The 19,176-nt window shown below is 36.8% G+C and overlaps 2 protein-coding genes across 4 annotated transcripts; both read left to right on the top strand.

Moving 5' to 3' along the window:
* Positions 1-411: 411 nt before the first annotated feature.
* Positions 412-6,168, top strand: LOC114735844 (solute carrier family 40 member 3, chloroplastic). Of its 3 annotated transcripts, XR_003739301.1 has the most exons (14): positions 413-800; positions 1,550-1,760; positions 1,839-1,902; positions 2,582-2,796; positions 2,882-3,058; positions 3,169-3,243; positions 3,333-3,434; positions 3,527-3,644; positions 3,734-3,880; positions 4,270-4,376; positions 4,471-4,584; positions 5,049-5,353; positions 5,611-5,764; positions 5,857-6,168. XR_003739301.1 is itself a non-coding variant. In XM_028923608.1 (13 exons), the coding sequence occupies exons 1-12, from the start codon at positions 646-648 to the stop codon at positions 5,340-5,342; spliced, it is 1,731 nt and encodes a 576-aa protein (XP_028779441.1). In that variant the 5' UTR covers positions 412-645; the 3' UTR covers positions 5,343-5,353; positions 5,611-6,168. The 3 variants fall into 3 exon arrangements, 2 of the variants coding, with proteins under 2 accessions (XP_028779441.1, XP_028779440.1); XM_028923608.1 differs by having other exon boundaries at positions 412-800; positions 5,097-5,353; positions 5,611-6,168; XM_028923607.1 differs by having other exon boundaries at positions 5,611-6,168.
* Positions 6,169-10,727: 4,559 nt separating this feature from the next.
* On the top strand, positions 10,728-14,271 carry LOC114735865 (acyl-CoA-binding domain-containing protein 5-like). Its single transcript, XM_028923637.1, has 9 exons — positions 10,728-10,878; positions 11,558-12,085; positions 12,187-12,252; positions 12,347-12,513; positions 12,609-12,756; positions 12,861-12,954; positions 13,040-13,395; positions 13,484-13,588; positions 13,700-14,271. Exons 1-9 carry the CDS (start codon positions 10,750-10,752, stop codon positions 13,988-13,990), a joined length of 1,884 nt encoding a protein of 627 aa, XP_028779470.1. The 5' UTR covers positions 10,728-10,749; the 3' UTR covers positions 13,991-14,271.
* Positions 14,272-19,176: the final 4,905 nt, after the last annotated feature.

The following is a 19,176-nucleotide window of genomic DNA, read 5'->3' on the forward strand; positions in this document are numbered from 1 at the left end:
AATTTACAAAGACTTTTTAAATGAAAGCAATAAAACACCAAGTAAGAATCAACATGATTTTTTTTAAAATTTTATTCATTTTATAATTTTTCTTGCCATGTCTTTATAAACAATTTTTTCCGGCCTCACAATCCGTTTGGTATTTTTGGAGATAGATAATGGAAACTGAATGGTGCAACGGCGTTCTTTATCAGTGGAAACTGAGTAGGGCCCAGTGAGAACCTGCGCGGGTTCATTCATTTTTTGTGGAATCCCCAGGCTCTACTTGGCACAATGCCGTTCCATAGGCCCCTTTCCGTTAAAAACAAAAAACCAAAAAAGGTCAGGTTGCGAAAATTGATTGAAAGATCCCTTCGCATTTCTACGTTGAAAAGGCTCAAGCCCACTTGCGAAATGCAATATTCCCTCCAAGTTCAGAACAAAACTACCTTCACTAAGATCAGATGAGGTCGCTGAGGCCGAACTCATCTTTTCGCGCTATCCAAAATGTCAATCCCACAACATTATTGTCCATGGAACAGATCGCTGGTTTAAAGAAGGGCGATAATTCTGATGAACATTGACGCAATACGTAACACATCGAGGAAAGAGCCGAAAGGTTCCACTGCTTCTGGGACTGCATGAGTATTACAAACGGCAGAATCCATGGTTATTGCCCCTGATGCCATCTCTACTAGTTCTTTCAAATTTTCCATTTTGTCGTCTCCGCCAACCTCTCGAATTCGCTACCGCTTTCCTTCCATCCGATGGTTGAATCCCAGACGGCATTGTGTCTCACGCAAGCACGCATTACTTGTCAGGTCTGCATGCTATTGTCCGTAGCCAAGTAAACTGACGAAAGAAAGGAACAATGCTCTTCGGACTCTGTATTGGTTTTTTTTTTTTTGGTTTTTTGTAATCTTTTATTCTTCTTGAGTGAGTCAGTCGTGGATGAGGGGTCTTGTAGGAACAGAATTAGCACGTATTTTGTTCTTTTGTTGTCCCTTGGAACTGGAATGCCGCTGGGAAGTGTCTCTAACAGCTATATGTTATTGGCTGTCCTGCTTCCTATCAAATGTCTCAGAGGCCAGTGGAGAGGAGAGTAATCTATTTTTATTATCTTTTTTTTTTTTTGGTTTAGTTGGTATTATTTTGACTTGACATTTATGGAGTCGGGCACGTTTCCTCTCTCTCGGTGCCCCTCAATGTTTAAATTGATAGGGCAATACTGCCATGTGCCCCCATAGAATTAAGTTCAAGCCCTTCATCTCTGAGTTAGCAGATCTTTGGTTCTCATGTTGTCGATTGGAAAGCAGCCGAAGTCTGTTCAATACTTCATATGCTATTGCTTGCTCCTTCTCCAAATTTCTTTTGAGGCTGGAGAGCAAAGTGATAGAATCTCATTGTTCGGTTTATTCTTAATTTAACCTGACTATTACAGGGAGTTAGAAGAACGATATGATGATAATTTAAACTTCAAGGAACAATATATTAGCATGACTAGTTGGGCGCAGTTCAACTTTCAAAAGTTGTCTTCTGGATTTCAAATTTGATCTGCTTGTATTTACAGGTTTGAGAATTTTAGTTCCAGATGTTCAATCACGGATACGGATATATGTTTAGACCCTATTTCAACTGACGAGATTCAAGGAGAATGCTCAACGGTCGAAACTGATCGTCTAGTGCCAATCGTTCAGCTTAAATCAGATATTCTCCCAACCGAATCTCTGAACCTATTGACTGAGGGCACATATGCGGATAGTCTCTTGACAGCATTACCTGTAGGTTATTTACTTCACTCTATCATGTTCTTCGAGCTGGTCATACCATTTCTCATCTTTCTATGGTCTGCTCTTCAGGTTTTGTCAGAAGAGGAACAACAAACCCTTGCAGCCACTCCTGCCCACCCATCCGGATTATATGGTGAGATACTTCCAACTTTATAAACTATAACTACAGCATAGCTATTTTCCATATCGTCGTGATAAATCAATCACTCGTATTAAAGTCAATCAACTGAAGCATCAAATTGAACCAAAAATTTCAAATTTATATTTGTAAACGCATTAATAAAATTTTTCAAGGAAAATTATTTTGAGTAGGCACAATTCTTTCGGAGTTAAAAGGATCCTCTGAGTTGTCTTTTTTTAATTGTTCCTTGAGTGTAGGAATAATTATTTTTCTCTTAATTTTCTATAGACATATTTCTCTAACATTTTTCATCATATTTTGGTTTTCATTGCTTTCCTTCCTGAATTGCCACCTATATGCATTTATTTTAGATAGAATTAAAAAGCTTATTTGCTCATTATGAGGTTTCACACCTGCCCTTCTGAAAAAATAAGCATGCATCGGTGGCATACAAGATTTCAATTCGGCCTGACGTTGTAACCTCCTAACAGTAATGAATCTTTGTGTTCTGTTAATCAAATTTAATCATGCTTCGAGATCTTATTGTGTGCCATTTGGTTCAAAGATTAGTTGGCAGCTGAGTTTATGCTTGTGGTCTTACTATTTGTCATATGTCCCGGGGATTAATTGATGGCTCTGAATCTTTATTCATCTAAGAGGTTCCTAATCTTAGGCTTGTCTTGTGTTTTAGCTTTCTATTGTAGCTGCATAGCCAGAAATTTAGTGGAACAACTATGGAATTTTGCTTGGCCCTCGACCATTGCATTGATCCATCCAAGCCTTTTGCCTGTTGTGGTCATGGGTTTCTTTACCAAACTTGCTACAATTGTTGGAGGTCCAATGGTTGGCAGCGTTATGGATCATGTGCCCAGAGTACAAGCAAATAATTTATTGAATATTGTGCAGGCAAGTTGGTTGATAAGAAATTTACCATCAGATATATGGTTCCTTCTTAAAAGGTTTTTTAATCTAACAATTATTAAATTGTCAGGCATCTGCTCAGTTGCTATCCGCAATTATGATCATTCATGCCCATTATATTCGTCCTTCTTCAGTGTCATCCCTGCTTTTACATCCATGGTTTATCACACTAATGTCAGCAGGGGCTATTGAGAGGCTATGTGGGGTAGCTTTAGGGGTTGCAAATGAGCGAGACTGGGTGGTGCTGGTAATGTCATTCATAGCCAGCTTCTCTTGTTTCCCCTTCTTAGTTTTCAGAATAAAATTATTTTAAATTACATGTTTCTCTAATCCCCTTTGACTGTTTTCTTTCAACAGCTAGCAGGAGTGAATAGGCCAATCGCACTTGCTCAGGCAAATGCTGTTCTGAATCAAATCGATCTCTTGTGTGAGGTCCTTGCTTTTTTCCCCCAAAAAAAAGCGCTAAATGGATTAACCAGCTTATACATTTGCATGTTCTCAGTGTAATATCCGTTTTACAGATAGTTGGGGCATCGCTGTTTGGAGTCCTTCTTTCTATATTTGATCCAGTGACCTGTTTGAAAATTGCTGCTGGCTTAATGATGGGACTGTTGCCTGTTACCGTAATTCCCCTGATTTTTCTTGTCCTGATACTTCCAGTTGTTGAAAGACGTATTCATTTTTCGCATTGACACTCTCCATTCTCATGTAATAGATTGCTCTTGCGCGATTGGCCAACAAGCTTTCGACGAGTGTTCTTGACCGGCCTAGATCTTCACAAACCTGTTACAAAACATCCACTGAAGAACCTGAGCCACGTCACGAAAACATAGGTCCTTTTGAATTCGTAAATTCATTGAGAATCGTATGGCCAAGTGGTTATATCAAATATACTTATATTACTTTCTGCTGGGGATATCAGTGGCTAAAGGGGTAGAAGCAATCAAGCTAGGTTGGAAGGAGTATCTGGAGCAGCCAGTTCTTCCAGCAAGTCTTACTTGTGTGCTCCTTTACTTCAATGTTGGGCTTACTCCTGGCAATCTGATGACAGCATTTTTAACACAGCGCGGTGCGTGAATTCCCCCCCCCCCCCCTCTCCTTGTGCTTTAGAGCAGGCTTTAGTACCTAATTTCAAATCCAAAAAAAAAAAAAAGTAATAATTTCTCCACTTTCGTAATTCACTATTGCACACCAAAAAAAAACTTAATAGTGTTCATGCTCGAATGTTTCAAGTTTAATGGTATTTTTGGATTATCGAAAATGGAGGGGAAGGGAAAATAAGTGACAATTCAATTTAAACATTTTGTTTTATGGATTTGAAGTGTTCAGTTTATGCCACAGCAACAGACAATTCAGTTTAGAATTAAATATCCCTTTTTTCTTCCTTTCTTATCCATTATCTGCAATCCAAGCATACCTAGGAGACAAAGACTAACACAGTTTATGCCACATCAACAGGCCTACACCCATCCATCATTGGAGGATTTAGTGGATTATGTGCTTTGATGGGTGTTGCTGCTACATTTGTTGCTTCAACACTGGTCAAGCGATTTGGTCTTTCGAAGGTTTCTTCTACAATTTTCCCTCTGCAAATAGGCTAGTATGACAAGTTAATTTATTCGCAGTCCATAATAAAAGCAAGTGATCTCTCTCTGGCAGGCTGGAGCAATTGGATTAGTGTTGCAGGCTTTGCTTCTTAGCATGGCTGTTGGTGTATATTGGACTGGAGCAGTTTCTCGACAGACCCCGCTTATTTCCTTCTTGTGTCTGATTGTAAGTGTATTTTATTTTGTCACTAATAAGATAAGTATATAATGATAAAATAAAGTAGCTTAGTGCAGCGCTAGGACAACAATCATGATGTATGGGTAAAGCTGGCACGAGACAAGTGTAGCATTTTTGCCATATTGAATTTGCAAGTTAGTCGGCTCCGATGAAACCATAAACTCTGATAAGATACTTTTAGTAGAACTTGCAATTGTTGGCAAACAAGACTCGAAGTTTGGACTAAGTGGAATGGCATTTTTTTTTAACTTCATCTAAATCAAGTTTATTGTAACAATTGTCCTGAGTAGATATGTTTGTCCATGGCTTAAGCTTTATAAGAAAGGAAGCAATACCTTGGGATGGTCTCAATTTGCATAATCTGATGATTTGGGGAGTATCCTACACATAAAACTAGTTATCATTGAAGTTTTCCGCTGAAGATATGTATGCATATGTGATCATGTATGCAGATATTGTCAAGGTTTGGAAATATGTCATATGAAGTTGTGGGGATGCAGATTCTTCAAACGGGGAACCCCTCCTCCAAAGCAAATCTCATTGGGACAACAGAGGTTGCTGTTGCTAGTTTTGCAGAGTGCGCAATGCTGGGAGTTGCAATGATTGCAAATGATGTTTCACATTTTGGAATTCTGGCAGTGTTGTCTCTTGCATCAGTGGTTGCTGCGGCTTGGATATTTTGCAGATGGTTGCTGAATGGAACTGATGACCGGAAAAGCCTTTTCTCCTGTGATCCTCACTTATGATTTTTATGGAGGTATCCTTTCATTATCTAGTTTATTGGTTGCTAGCATAGTTTATGAATTTCTGTGTCATTTTTAAGGCCCCTTTCCGTGTCACTCGTGTCTACATGCATATGGAAGGGGCAGAGAATATGACATCTTCAAGTGCACTAACTTGGTTGATACTGAAGACATTTAATAAATTACCCACTTCCTTGATTTTCTGCATATTGGTCTATTACTACTTTAACTATCCCTATTCATTGCACCTTCTGTTTGTGACTTTGTGCAGTTGTTCCGTTCGACAAGAACGCGAGCCAGAATACATATTTGAATTTATTTGATATTGCTGGACGAGGAGGGCTGGTGAAACTTTTTCTCCTCACCAGGTTATTACAAATTAATAGATAGGCATTGCTCGTGTGAAAAATTAGAATAGGTCCAACGTATGTTTTTCCTTATACGCATCGTGATTATAGTGCACGAGGCTAATAATCAATCGAAGTCTAAACAAAATAGAATGTGTGAAAATTGACAGGCTTGATGTGAAATGAAGACAAAGCGAGTACATGCACTGGGATGGTATCCGTACCCTTCGCACTGGGTCTCGCTGGTCTTGGCCTTCAACAGACTGCACCCCTTATTTTAACAAGTATCACACGCGCATTTCTTCTCTCCCCGTCCATATAAGCATCTTTTAAAAAAAAAAAAAAACAAAACAAATATTATTTTTAGAATATAAGATTTTGCTTGTAATGTAATCTATGGTATAAATTAGATTTTTAGAAGCTGACCTTGAACTTAAGTGATGTGGGCCAAAAAGCTGCTAATCAATGACATTTGTTTATTTATTTTAAAACAATTTTTTTACATAAAATAAAATTCTTGTTTCTCTTTAAAATATTTAATTAAAACTACCAAATAAATGATATGAGTATTTTTTTAAAAAAAATTCTAAATAAGATATGGCATATGATAATTTCATTATAATAATCAACTAATTTAAAAAATAAATAAAGTTTGATGGGTTAAAAAAGCTTGCTTTTTAAGATCCAACTTATATGATTAGCTTTACTTTGGAGTTAACAACTTCTTATATGTTGCTAAAATAAGGGTGTGCATGAGTAGGGCTGAGCAGGGTAACTGCAAAATGCAGTTTGGTGCCTGGCCCTGCCCAGTAGAAGCCCATGCTATTTCCGGCTGGGCTATTGCTAGCTGGGCAGGGCAGATTTTTCTTACCCAAATTTATAACTTGAGTCGTGAAATTGTTGTGTCTTAATAGATATCCATACTTTAACAATTTAACAATATCCATAATTTATTAAAAACAAGAAAGTAAAAAAATTGTAATCAAAGTCTTAAAGTCCAAATAATTTGCATCAACCTTCACAAAGTTGAGAAAATAACAAGACATGTAAAAAATACAAGCTATATTAACATGTTCAATTATATTATTAACTTATAGTTTAATATAATTTATAGAGATCTATATATTACATTCAAATTGGTATAATTAGTATTATTTCATGATATATGAAGTAATATCAACATATAAAAGTTAAAAAAATAATCATAGTACACAATAAGATAATTTTAAAAAGTTAAAAAAGGTGGTGTGTTTTTTTTTTAAAAAAAAAACTAGAACTTTAAAAATATAAAGTCTAATAATATAAGGGAGTAATATTCCTTTTGCGTATTGAAGTATAATAAAATAGTGTATTAATATTACATTATATACATTATAATTCTAAAAAAAATATATTATAATATAAATAATTATATATATATTTGGGGCAAGGCCAAATGGGAAGACCTGCATGCCATGCCTGCTAACTGGCCCTGCCCATGAATAGCCCAATCCGAAAATACTCATTTTTTTTTTCGGGCTGTGTTTTTTGGACTGGGCAGGGCATTTTTTTTTTACGGGCTTGGACGAGCATACCGGATTACTGGGCCTCATAAACACCCCTACATTAAAATATAGGTATCCTCCTATATGTTTTACGGTATGACATGTTTCATTTGAAATATTGAGTTTTCATTTATTGCTTTAATTAGTCATAAAACTTTTTTAACTAATTAACCAAATTTCTGTGACTAATACTAATTTTTAGGATAATTATAACTGTCTTAAGTAAAATAGTTAATTAAAGCTTATGAAGATGGCAAGAAAATAATTAACGCTTATAAAAAAATAGTATAAGTACTAATTTTAATTATTAATATAAAAGTTCGTTTGATTTTTTTACTTTGGTACTAAATATAAAACTTTAAGTTATTTTGTCTCTCATATATATCTTTTTTTTCATAATAATCCTTATAATAATGGTGGTCTTAACTAATATATTTGATTAGTAAAGATATTTTAAAAAAGAAAACATCTATTTATTATAAATAACTAATCTAATTAATTTTTTTAGTTTACTCAAATTAGTCAATTATTTTTTTTAATTAAGAATCTGAGATACTACTCTGGTTCTAAATATAAAACTTATTTTGTCATATAAATTTATACTATAAAATAAGTTATATATATAACAGTGGAAGAGTAGTATTTATTTTTTTATTTTTTCTGAGTGAAAGGAGTAGCATTTATTATCGTCGAGGAGAGAGTAGGTTGTTCTTGGGCAGTAAGAAATGAAGGTGTGAACTGTGAAGGATGAAAGCAGAAGAAGGGGCGGGTGAATATAACTAAACAAAAGCAGAGAAATGGGCCTTGGGCCACGCTTGCAATAAAGGGCAGAGAACGGGTGGAGAATAATACGGAAAAGGGTGGCGGGTACAAAGACAGGCACGTGGGACGGGTGTGTGGGCAGGGGGGGGAGTACTGCCGCCATCTTCAACTAAAAATGCCTCCCGGGTTTCTCGCGTGCTTCCTACGTCTTGCCCCGGTCGCTCTCGCGCTCTCTCTCTCTCTCATCCTACGTCCCCGTTTTTGTCCCTGTCTTTTCTCATCTCTTATTTCTAGGTCGGTTTTAAGGATTAACTTTTGATTTTGATTCTTTAAATCTTAAATCATAAATGTTGGTTTTTTACAGTTTTTTTTAATTTAAAATATTATTTTGTATAATTCAGATCATCTCATAAGTGACTAAAATTAAAAAAAGAACAATTTGAAAACTAAAAATTATATTAACCTTATAATAATATTCATATATTTTTTGGTCATTTCAAATACACGGGCATTTTTTATTTTTATACTGTTCATTTTTATTATTGTATTATTTTCAAGGAAAAATATCATTGATTGAATCAAATTAAACCATGCAACTATAATAAGGTAAGAAGAAAATTTAACACAAAAAATGGTAGCTGTCCAAAAATTTAAACCATGCAGCCCAGCTCACTCTACGACAAAGCTGGTTTTGTTTTTTATTTGTAGCCATGAGCGCACGCTCTTTGGGCAAGACGAGAAGAAACTAGAGTACATCCTTCCACAGGAAACAGGCATGAAGCATGGAGCCAAAACTCCTCCAAACTCCTGCCTTTGCAAAGCATCCTCCCACCTCAAGTTGTCACATTAGATCAGTAAACACGTCTGTCATCCATTGAATTCAAAATTTTCAATTCACACCCAATGATCTGGCCTCTATTATTAAACAATAACATCGTAGGCAATCACAATCGAACAAAATAATTCCAAAGCAAAGATGAGCAGACGCCCATGGATGCGCTCAAACAGTCTTTTATTTTAGTTTACATAAAAATATTTTTTTAAAAAAAAGTACTTAAATCAAACACCTTCTTAAAAAAAAAAAAAAAAAAGCGTGTGGGACAATTGAGGTGGCGATTGATGAGAGATTACAAGCACCGCTGTGGCTGTGTGTCTTAAATTTGTTTGGTAAACAAGCAGAGAGGAACTCACTTCCCGAAACTACAAATAAATTGCGGGAAACAAAGCACCGCACTTCCCCAAACGCCTTCAGAGAAGACCCATTTCTGGATCTCCATCCAGCCACCCCCTCACAACTGGCTCTCCTTGACCCCACACCATGCCTTTTGATTATTAATTGATAATATTGACATTATTAACTGCATTTACTGACACCTCTAATAATCATATTTACTAGACCCGTCCTCCCCCCATTTGCCGTGGCACCTCGCGCGTGCATGCTTGTTTTCTAACTGTTCAAGTCACAGATTTTTTTTGGCCACGTCCGAATTAACACTGAACAATGTTCTTACTGTTTTTCCCCCCAGAAAATTACACCCGACTGTTTTATGATATGCTGTCTTCCAATTCAAAATATAAGATAAATTTTATCTATTTATTTTTATCAAATAATTAGTTAAAATCAGTTTAAAATAATAAATATGTAAGGAATGTATTTTTCCCCCTAAATATGCCATTATTAATAAGAAAAATAAGTAAAAGATGTAATAAATAAATTAAAGAGAAAAGAGAATATAAGGGGTAAAATTAAAAAAAAAACTCATTAAATACTTAGACAAAAATAAATGTTATTTTACTAAAAAAAAGACCAAATCCTTCCAATAAAATTTAACTTTTATATCTTAAACCGGAGGGAGTGATTTTTTTAAACCAAAGCCATAATATCAAAATTTGAAAATGTTTAAATATATATAACACATTGATAAAATATTGGTTCAATCAGATTTTTCAAGTATTTAATAAGATTTCCCTCTAAATTATCTCAATTTACATAACATCACAATAACCCTGTGGCTGAAACTCGAAGCGGTACGCTTACGAAACGCCCCCCATCCCCAACCGACGCTGTCAAGTGTCAAAGGGCCTCAAACCCAAAACAGCTTCCTCATCATTTCCAACGACCCAATGCCCCACACACCATCATTTTCAGTTGGACAAAAGCAAAGTGAGGAACTCATTATTTTAAAACATTAAAACTCACAAGTCCATCAGAAAGAAAGCATCGACTTGATTTGAGATTCCCTCTTTCTCTCTCCCCCTTCAACTTCAATGGTCACATTCCATGATATTACACTACTAGTTCATGTTCGTCCACCTCCCCTCATCTCTACGTCTCTACTTTCTCCCAGTGACATGTGCATCCCTCCTTGTTTTACCTAAGCAAATTCCCTCTCCATTTTTCTTCTTATTTATAATCTGCGGCTCGTTTTCTCTTTCTACAGTGACCGTACCGGGCAACATTTATAATAAGAATATGAAAATATTATGTTCTTTTCACCACAGCCATCTGTTGCTGTTGGTTGCCACAGTGATTTGGACTTGAAAGCGCCCATCTTTTCATGTCTATTGATTTTGATAGTTGATATATCACTTGGCTTGTTGATGTCCTCTTTTGACTCCCTCCTTCTCCCTTCCTCTTCCTCTTCCTCTTCCTCTCTCTTCATCTTTGTCAAGCACTGTCTTGAAGCAATCCTCAAGTTTTGAAACTTACCTCACACGCACAGAACAGAGTAAGGCACAGACACAGGAGTTAAAAAAATGGGCTCTCTGGGAACTGAAACTTCAAAGAAAGCAATGTGGCTATATCCAAAAGTTTTGGGGTTTACACCTTCTGAAAGATGGGGGCACTCTGCTTGCTTTTCCGTGGGCGTTGTGTATGTCTTTGGGGTATGATCAAAATCTTTTTCTTTTCAAGTTCCTGGTAGTTAGTTCTAGTTTGTTCTTAGCATACATAGTCATTCTGTGAAATTGCTTCTTGATTACCGGATGTGTGTGGTGCTCCTGAGTAAGTAGTGCTGTCTCTTGACATCTGGAAGTTTTTTTCTTCGTAGAATAGGATGCTCATTTATTTCATAACCTCGCAGTACTATGTTCCCATGTTCTCTGTCATACTGCTATGTTTGGCTAATAATCAAACCACTTTCTTCTCTGCATAGTAGTTTTTTCCCGATTTTTCTTTCGACCTCTGGTTTTTTTTTTTTTTTTTCTGCCAACCAAGTTCAATTTTCTTTCTCTATTTAGTGGGACAAGACATGGTTTCCTAACCATGGTCTTTCTGCTTTTTTGCAATAGAAATACTCACGTTTACATTCTCCGTTTCTGCTCCCCCTTCACTCGCTTCATGTTTGTCGACCTAACAACCACGCATGTAGGAACTAGGAAGCCAAAAATGCTTCCATGTCGTCCTACTTCCGAATTCGTTCCTGGTAATTTGAGCATTTCAATGTTTGTAGCTTAGCTGTCTGTTGTCCCCGGATAAACGGGTTAGTTATGATGCAGAATTATAATTATAATGCTCTCTGTTGTTAAATAGCAGACCTATGATTCCCGTGCATGCACATTTCAGGGGTGTTGCGGAGGGCTTCATTTCAGCGATGTTCTGACTTTGGACCTGAACAACATGACATGGAGCAAACTGGCAACAACCGGGGAAGGGCCTGGTCCTAGAGATAGCCACAGTGCTGTTCTTGTAGGCCATAAAATGATAGTGTTTGGTGGCACAAATGGCTTCAAGAAAGTTAACGACATCCATATCCTAGATCTGGCCACCCTTGAGTGGGTTCGTCCTGAATGTAAAGGGAACCCTCCTTCACCAAGAGAAAGTCACTCTGCTACCCTGTTCGGTGACGAAAGATTAGTGATTTTTGGTGGTAGTGGAGAAGGTGATTCAAACTACCTAAACGATTTGCACATTCTAGATCTTCGAACCATGAGATGGACTTCTCCAGAGGTAAAAGGTGACTTGCCTGTCCCTAGGGACAGCCACACTACTCTCGCAATTGGGAACAAGCTTTTTGTTTATGGAGGAGACTGTGGTGATCAGTATCATGGTAATGTAGATATGCTGGATCTGGATACAATGACTTGGTCAGAGGTACGTATGCTGTTAAATATCTCCCCACCTTGAAAATTAAAGTCGCCTCAACTAGAGGACACTTAACAATAATCCTGGTCCTCTCTGCATTTTAATGACAGTTGACTGTTCAAGGACCTTCCCCTGGTGTAAGGGCAGGGCATGCTGCTGTTAATATTGGAACTAAGGCAAGTTTTGATGATGAATTTTAGTACCACTTTAATTAAATCTGTGTCTTCTCGTCAAATTTAGCTGAGTGTATTCTTCATGGTTCACATGCAGGTCTACATCATTGGAGGGGTTGGAGATAAACATTACTATAATGATGTTTGGGTGTTTGATATCTGCACTTGTTCGTGGACTCAACTTGAAATACGAGGTCAGCAAACCCAAGGGCGGTTTTCCCACACAGCTGTTGTTGCTGACATGGACATCGTAATATATGGAGGGTAGGTTCATTACATCATCTTATCGATCTTCATTTTTTCTCTGTCTTTCCTTCCTGTTCACTTACTAATACAAATAACCCTAATTTAATTGGCAGGTGTGGGGAAGATGAACGTCCTCTGGATGAATTGTTAGTGTTGCAGCTGGGAGCAGAGCACCCAAATGGACGTTACAACATCTCTGTGAGCAAAGTTTTTGGAAGCTGTTGGAAGAAGACCTGCTCAGGCGGGGCAGACAGCAACGTGGTACAAAAGTTCACGTGGCTACAAAACAATTTATTAACAGTAGTCTTACTAATTTATGATATACTATGCCTTCCCGAAGGAGCTAACAGTGTCTTTTTAAGCAGAAGACAATGCTCATGGGGAGTAATGTGGAAGGTATAGGAAAGGGAACTTATGATTTCGCCTCAGGGAAAAAGCAGCCTTTCCACTTTGAATCCGGTGGGTTAACACTTAATAGACACCCAGTTAAAGAATACTTGTTTACGCAATCTTTGGTTGACTTTATCAATGTAATTCTGTTCAGATGCTTCCGAACAGAAGAGGAGGAGAATTGTTGCTTCCAAGGTGTGGGACGTTGATTTTGACCAGGAAGAGCATTCTCTTTCCTTGTCCCAGCATTCATCTCCGACTCAATCCGATCAAGAACTTAACCCTGCCCAAAAACCCACTGCTTCCACCACGGACTCCCAGCGATTCCTTACTTTCAAACAGTTAAACCAAATGCCAAACAATTCCCAACATGACAGTGCTTCCATGAACCCAAAAGTACTGAAGAATTCGAGCCATATGAATCCCCTGGGCTTTTATTATCTAAAACAGCACCGCCATGTTTATGATGCAGAGCACATGCCCTTGGTACGAGGGCCCATCCAACACCTGGTACTCACGGGACTCACTATCCCCCCCCCCCTCTCAGGTTTTTCTTTATCAACTTGTCGTTTACTTGCTTGTGGAATTTGAATTCTAGATTGGCGCTGAAGTTCGAGGGAGAGTCGACGGGGCCTTTGACTCAGGTTTGCTGATGACGGCCACGGTGAACGGAAAAATTTTCCGTGGAGTCTTGTTTGCACCCGTAAGATTCCAAACTGGGACGATTCGGTCATAGGCTGTATCAGGTTAAGAATTAAGAATTACTAGGGAGTCGAAGTTAGTGGGAATTGACGGGGAAAAATAACATGTGCAGGGAACAGGAACAGTGTCAAGAGGGGTCAGTATGGAAGCGAGCGGTTGGATGAATGGTGCGTGTGGGATGAACTCATCATCAAATCAGAAGGGGGAGAATGTGAGGGGTAGCCAGCGGGGAAGTAGTCGTTGCAGGCCTGAGTTGTGTCAGGCGACTCAACCATTCCCAATGATGAGAGCGAAAGGCGCTTCGTCTTTTTCCAGAGAGGAGAAGATGATGAGGAGCGATCTCAGTGGGTTGGCTCTGACGCTTGGAGGACCTGCCAGTGGCCACCACCATGCCGGATCATAAACTTTTCCCCATTTTGCCACTGATCACTGCTGCTATAATACTATGTCCTAAGCTCAGGAGCTGTGAACAAATAATGCCTTTCCATAGAAGACCTGGCGTGTGTGTGTGTTTTTGGGAATTCCTGCCATGATCGGATCCACCATGAGTTTGTGTATTAGTCATCTGGTTTTTAGGGTATATCTGTGCTATGATCATAACCATAATGAGTATGGTACCACCGTGAGCTAGGAACTCGCTCCATGCATGCACACTCTAGTCTTTGAATTCAATCGATAAGAGTGAAAAACGGTTTTGTTGTCAAATTGAAAAGAGTAAATAATTGGGTGAATGTTGCATTCAATTCCTTTGAGGAGGAGTGAGCGGATCCTTATGCTCGAATTGTTTACTCATCCTTACGCTTCCTACGGAAATGAACTAAATTAAATTAATACGAGAGTTGGGACTTGGGAGCTGGGTTTTACATTTGAAGAGAAAATTGGGAGCCTGAGGGGTTTGGAAGAATAAAAAAGAGAGCGAGAGGTACGGCGGCGATGTGATTAAAAGTAAAAGGAGTGTCAACCAAAACAGTATGGAGCACAAACTGGCAAGACGTAAAGGGAAAAGGGGTTAAAATGTATGGCGCTCTAGGCATCTAAGTAACATCACATGTGCTCTGTTACTCTCAAGGCAACTGCATTTTCGTGACCCCTGATTACTACTCCGCGGTTCCTTTTTATGAGTTATGAATTCTTGAATGGTTTTATTTTCTTTTTATATAAACTACGCTGAAGAAATTCTTAAAAATAAATATTTATTATCCATGTAATTTGATTTTTTTTATGGGAGAGAACGTATTTGTATTAATGAATAAATAATTATTCCAGTATTGTTATTGTTTCCAACTCAGGAGTATATAAAAATATCTCTTTAAAAAATAATAAATGAAAGAGCAGAGGGGGGGAGACTGGCACAGAGAGAGAGAGAGAGAGAGAGAGAGAGAGAGAGAGAGAGATTCGCCCGTGCATGCCGCGCGACGCTGTCGTGGTGTCTTCTTGTAAATTGGAAATGCAGAGATGAGAGAGAGATGTGAGGAGTTGCGTCTGTTGTGTTTTGAATGGACTGATTGATTGATTCATCGTGTGCCTGTTTTTTAATAGATTCAGTGGTTGTGCCTCCTTTATTATATCATTACTCCTCTTTTCTCTCTCTCTGTTTTTTAAAAAAAAAAAAAAGATAAGTGATGTTGACGGAGAAGAGACACAGCAGACAATCATGTTGACGTGACTGGGGGCCTCCTCCTTGCTCGTGTTGCTCCCGTCATCCCCTTTTCTCTGTTCTGCTTTTTCAAACTTACTTTCTTGTTTTTTTTTGGTCCTCATTATGGGCCTTCCTTCCAGTGCCCTGCCAAGACCTGGCTTTCATTCTATGCTTCCCGTTCTTAGCCCACCTTCATGTTTGGGCTTCAATATTTCCCATTTTTAGGGAGAATATGTTAAGGTGGTGTTTTGTTCACTCCAAAATCACTTTTTCATGCAAGTCTAAACAAAATTTTTTCTCACATACTTATTTTATATACCGTAAAATTACTTTTAGAATTATTATTTAGTTTCCATCCAAACACCTCTTAAATAATTAAATATAATTGCCTTCAATAGTATGATACTTGTTACTTATCCGATTTATGTTAAATTACTTGGGTTGAAAAGCTTGACTAGTTTATGTTCATACTTTTTTAAAATTATATTTTATCTCGGATAAAAAAGAAATTTAATGCGTGCACTTACGTTGTGTTGTCTCAATGGGTAAATGCACACTTGTGTATATTCTGGTGCATGATTTTGCTTGCGTGTTCACACGTGGACGCATTCATATAAATGCAGGCCCATTAACATATGTGCATGTACCCACACGGGTTTGGACTGCACATTAATATGAATATCAACATCTAACACCGTTTATATTGAACACATTACTCGTGAATTCTTAACAGTGTAACTTTTTCTTTTTGATACAAATTAGCAGTGTAACTTTGCTTTCAAAAAATCATGCACCTCTCTTTAAAAAAAGAAAGAAAGAAAGAATCTGTACACTTACAGCGCATCATGCCTACAATATACATACACAAACGTGTGCACGTGGTAGGAGTTGAATGGGAAATCCGTGCATAAAAGGGTCTTGGCTCATGGAAGTTGAGAAACGAGTGTCGAGATATTTTGCGTATCTATTTCATTGTCATTAATTTATCGTCAATGAAAGTTTTATTTTTTCTTGTACTAGGGCGTGGCAATGAGTGTGTAAAATTATATGTAAAATATAATTATCGGAGTAATATGAATGTTTTTGACTTTACATTTACATTTAAAGTAAGTGTCCATGGTCAGTCCAAAAAAAAAAAAGTAAGTGTCCATGGATCCGGAGTCGCGAGAAATTTAGATCTGGAATCTTGAATGGGCTGAGTTCATATATTTCCGTATCTGACGAAACTGGCAATTTGCCTCGTTCCCCTCTACGTACATCTTGGGTGTGGGGAGCTATCAACCGATTTAAGTCAGAAACATACTGATCTATTTGACGACATCTGTTGGAAACTTCTCAAACGGGTGATACTGATCATCTGAATCTACCGAGAGGATTTTGTTTTTCAATGTATACAGATGTCTGAATAAAAATCAAATCATGATTTTAAAAATGATTTTATCTTCGACAATTCTATGTTTGGTGTTTGGGGAGAATTCGTACACAACAAGCGTGGCCACTTTCATAAAAACAGTTTAACTATAATTGCTTCACTCAAGTGATGTGTTGAAGAATACATGCCTCGTGCTGGACTTGTCTCCACAGTCGTCTTCCCTTTCTTTTTCTTTTCTTTTTTTTAAAAAAAATCATTTGACTTCGTTTAATTAAGAGATGGTTTTGCACATTTCCGAGTGATGTTTTTTCATTAAAACCACCACAGGAGGTTGCATTGTTAGTACTACCCCCACTCCTTAATCATATATTCTTAGAGATTATTTGACTTTTATTTTAATTATAAATATAAGATCCTAATTCATTTTATTTATCGCATTTTTTAAAAAATATAGTTTTTATAATAATATTAGTTTAAACTAACACACTTGATTATGATATTTTAAGAAAGACAACACATATTTATTACAAATAACTGATTTAATTTCTTTAATCTACTTAAACTAATCAACTAGTTCTTATATTAAGGACCAGAGGTAGTATAAGAGCTGGTTTACTGTTCATTTGGTTCTAAATTTAAAATTCCAATCTATTTTGTCTCTAATATTTATCTCTTTTTTTTTCTAAGTAATCCCTATATTAGTTGGATATTTTAAAGAGTTACTATCAATTTATAATTGAAACACACATTACTAGTAAGGAAATTTTAGAAAAGACTGTATTTTTTTATTATAAATAGTTGACTTTTTTAATCTTCCAAAATTAGTAAACTAAATTTTATATTAAGAATTGGGATCTAGTATCTATTAATCCTTTTTCAACAACATTGTTTTTTTTTTCATTAAAAACAAGAAAGAAGAGAAAGATTGTTGGGCACAGAGGTGAATAGAGGGAATTGTGATGATTTTGAAATGTCTGCCCTCAGCAGTGAACTTTCGCTTGTTCTCAGCATATTTGGTTATAAGAGTGTCGTTAACAGATTTTTGCTCTCTTGAAACAATGATTATGTTGGAACAGACAGCTAAACTACATTGTATTATGTTTTTTTTTCCCTTGAAAGAAAAAAGCAAGGACTAAACTGTTAGTATTTGTTGTACAGAATATTAAAATATCATCTCTCTCCCTGTCTCGAATTTTGCTTCCATAAAAGCTCTCCGGGACCAAGCCTTGTTAGAAAATAAAAGGATGAGTTATGGATGATCAAAAGGGGTGAGGGATGATTGAATCAATTGCGCTACAAAGCACTCAGAGTCAAAAGAAAGAACGAGGTTCTTTGCAATAAAGCGGGGATCACATGGTAATAAAGGGGAAAAGGGAGCTTTCCGTTCCTTGTTCATTACGTTGCAGCTAGATTCATAAGACGCTGGGCCACGTGTTTGGAGAGGTTAGCCTGAGAACTGAAAAATGGCCGACTGGGAGGGAGGGGGGTGATTGTCTAAGTGGGATGGTTGTGCGTCCAGTCATCCCCGCGAGTGCCAAACTCTTTCTCGTCGCTTTCCGCCCCCACCTCTTTTACTTCGTTCGGTTGTTTTCAAACCTCGCCAATCACTTAATTCTTCTTGCATGCTTACTTTAAATATTATAAAATTATTTTTAAAATAACTAAAAAACAATTACTCATTAAGAATCTACGCGATGCCTTGCATCTTCTACATGCAATTATATCATGTCTAGCAACCTACAAATCAATTCATGCTCTAAATTTATAGAGTCTACCTCTTTATTTTTTTCAAAGAAGATCATCAAAAGTGAACTACAGATTTGTAGTTGTTGGTTTGTAATATGTTTTTTTTGGCTCAGATGGATTTGAAACAAAAAATTCCCTATCAAAGGAATCTTCAATTATAGGATCTTGTTGGAGCAATTACATATGCACGTTATGAATATGACATTTGATTTTAATCACACAAACTAAACAATCATTTCGTATTTTTTAAAGTAATTTTTACAGCTATATAATAGTACTTATTTTACCATTCATATGCCCCTGAATTGAATCAGCTCGTCATTTTTGCATCAATTCTAATTTTAAACGTGTAAGTGATAAATTTGTATTTTATATTCACTGATGTATATTACTGTTAACAACATAATCAATACTGACATCTTAATCAATATATATTAGTATAATCATCACAAGTATCTACGGAACGTGTAAGAAGTCTTATACTCATAAATGTGGAAAAAAAATTTGACTTATCGATCTCACATAAAAACATACTGCAAGACTACAAGAGTGAAAAGGTTTATATATCTTATAAAAACGTGAAAATTTTTTTTAATATATTTTCCAATAATTCTTACAATGCCGGAAGAAATATTGCGGATTTGTTTGGGATGACATATAAGCAGCTATCTAATAATAATTTATGAACAATAAGATAAGTATATGAGAGAAGTTTTGTTTTAAATCATGTAAAATGTGCTTGTTCAGTTTTGAAATAATTTTAATATTATTGCCGGTTCTTAATATAGGAGCTAGTTTTACTTTTAATTTAATTCTAAATATAATACTCAAT

This window comes from Neltuma alba, unplaced genomic scaffold, assembly GCF_004799145.2.
Source record: "Neltuma alba isolate B1F8T4 unplaced genomic scaffold, ASM479914v2 tig00013258_pilon, whole genome shotgun sequence".
Classification (NCBI taxonomy): domain Eukaryota; kingdom Viridiplantae; phylum Streptophyta; class Magnoliopsida; order Fabales; family Fabaceae; genus Neltuma; species Neltuma alba.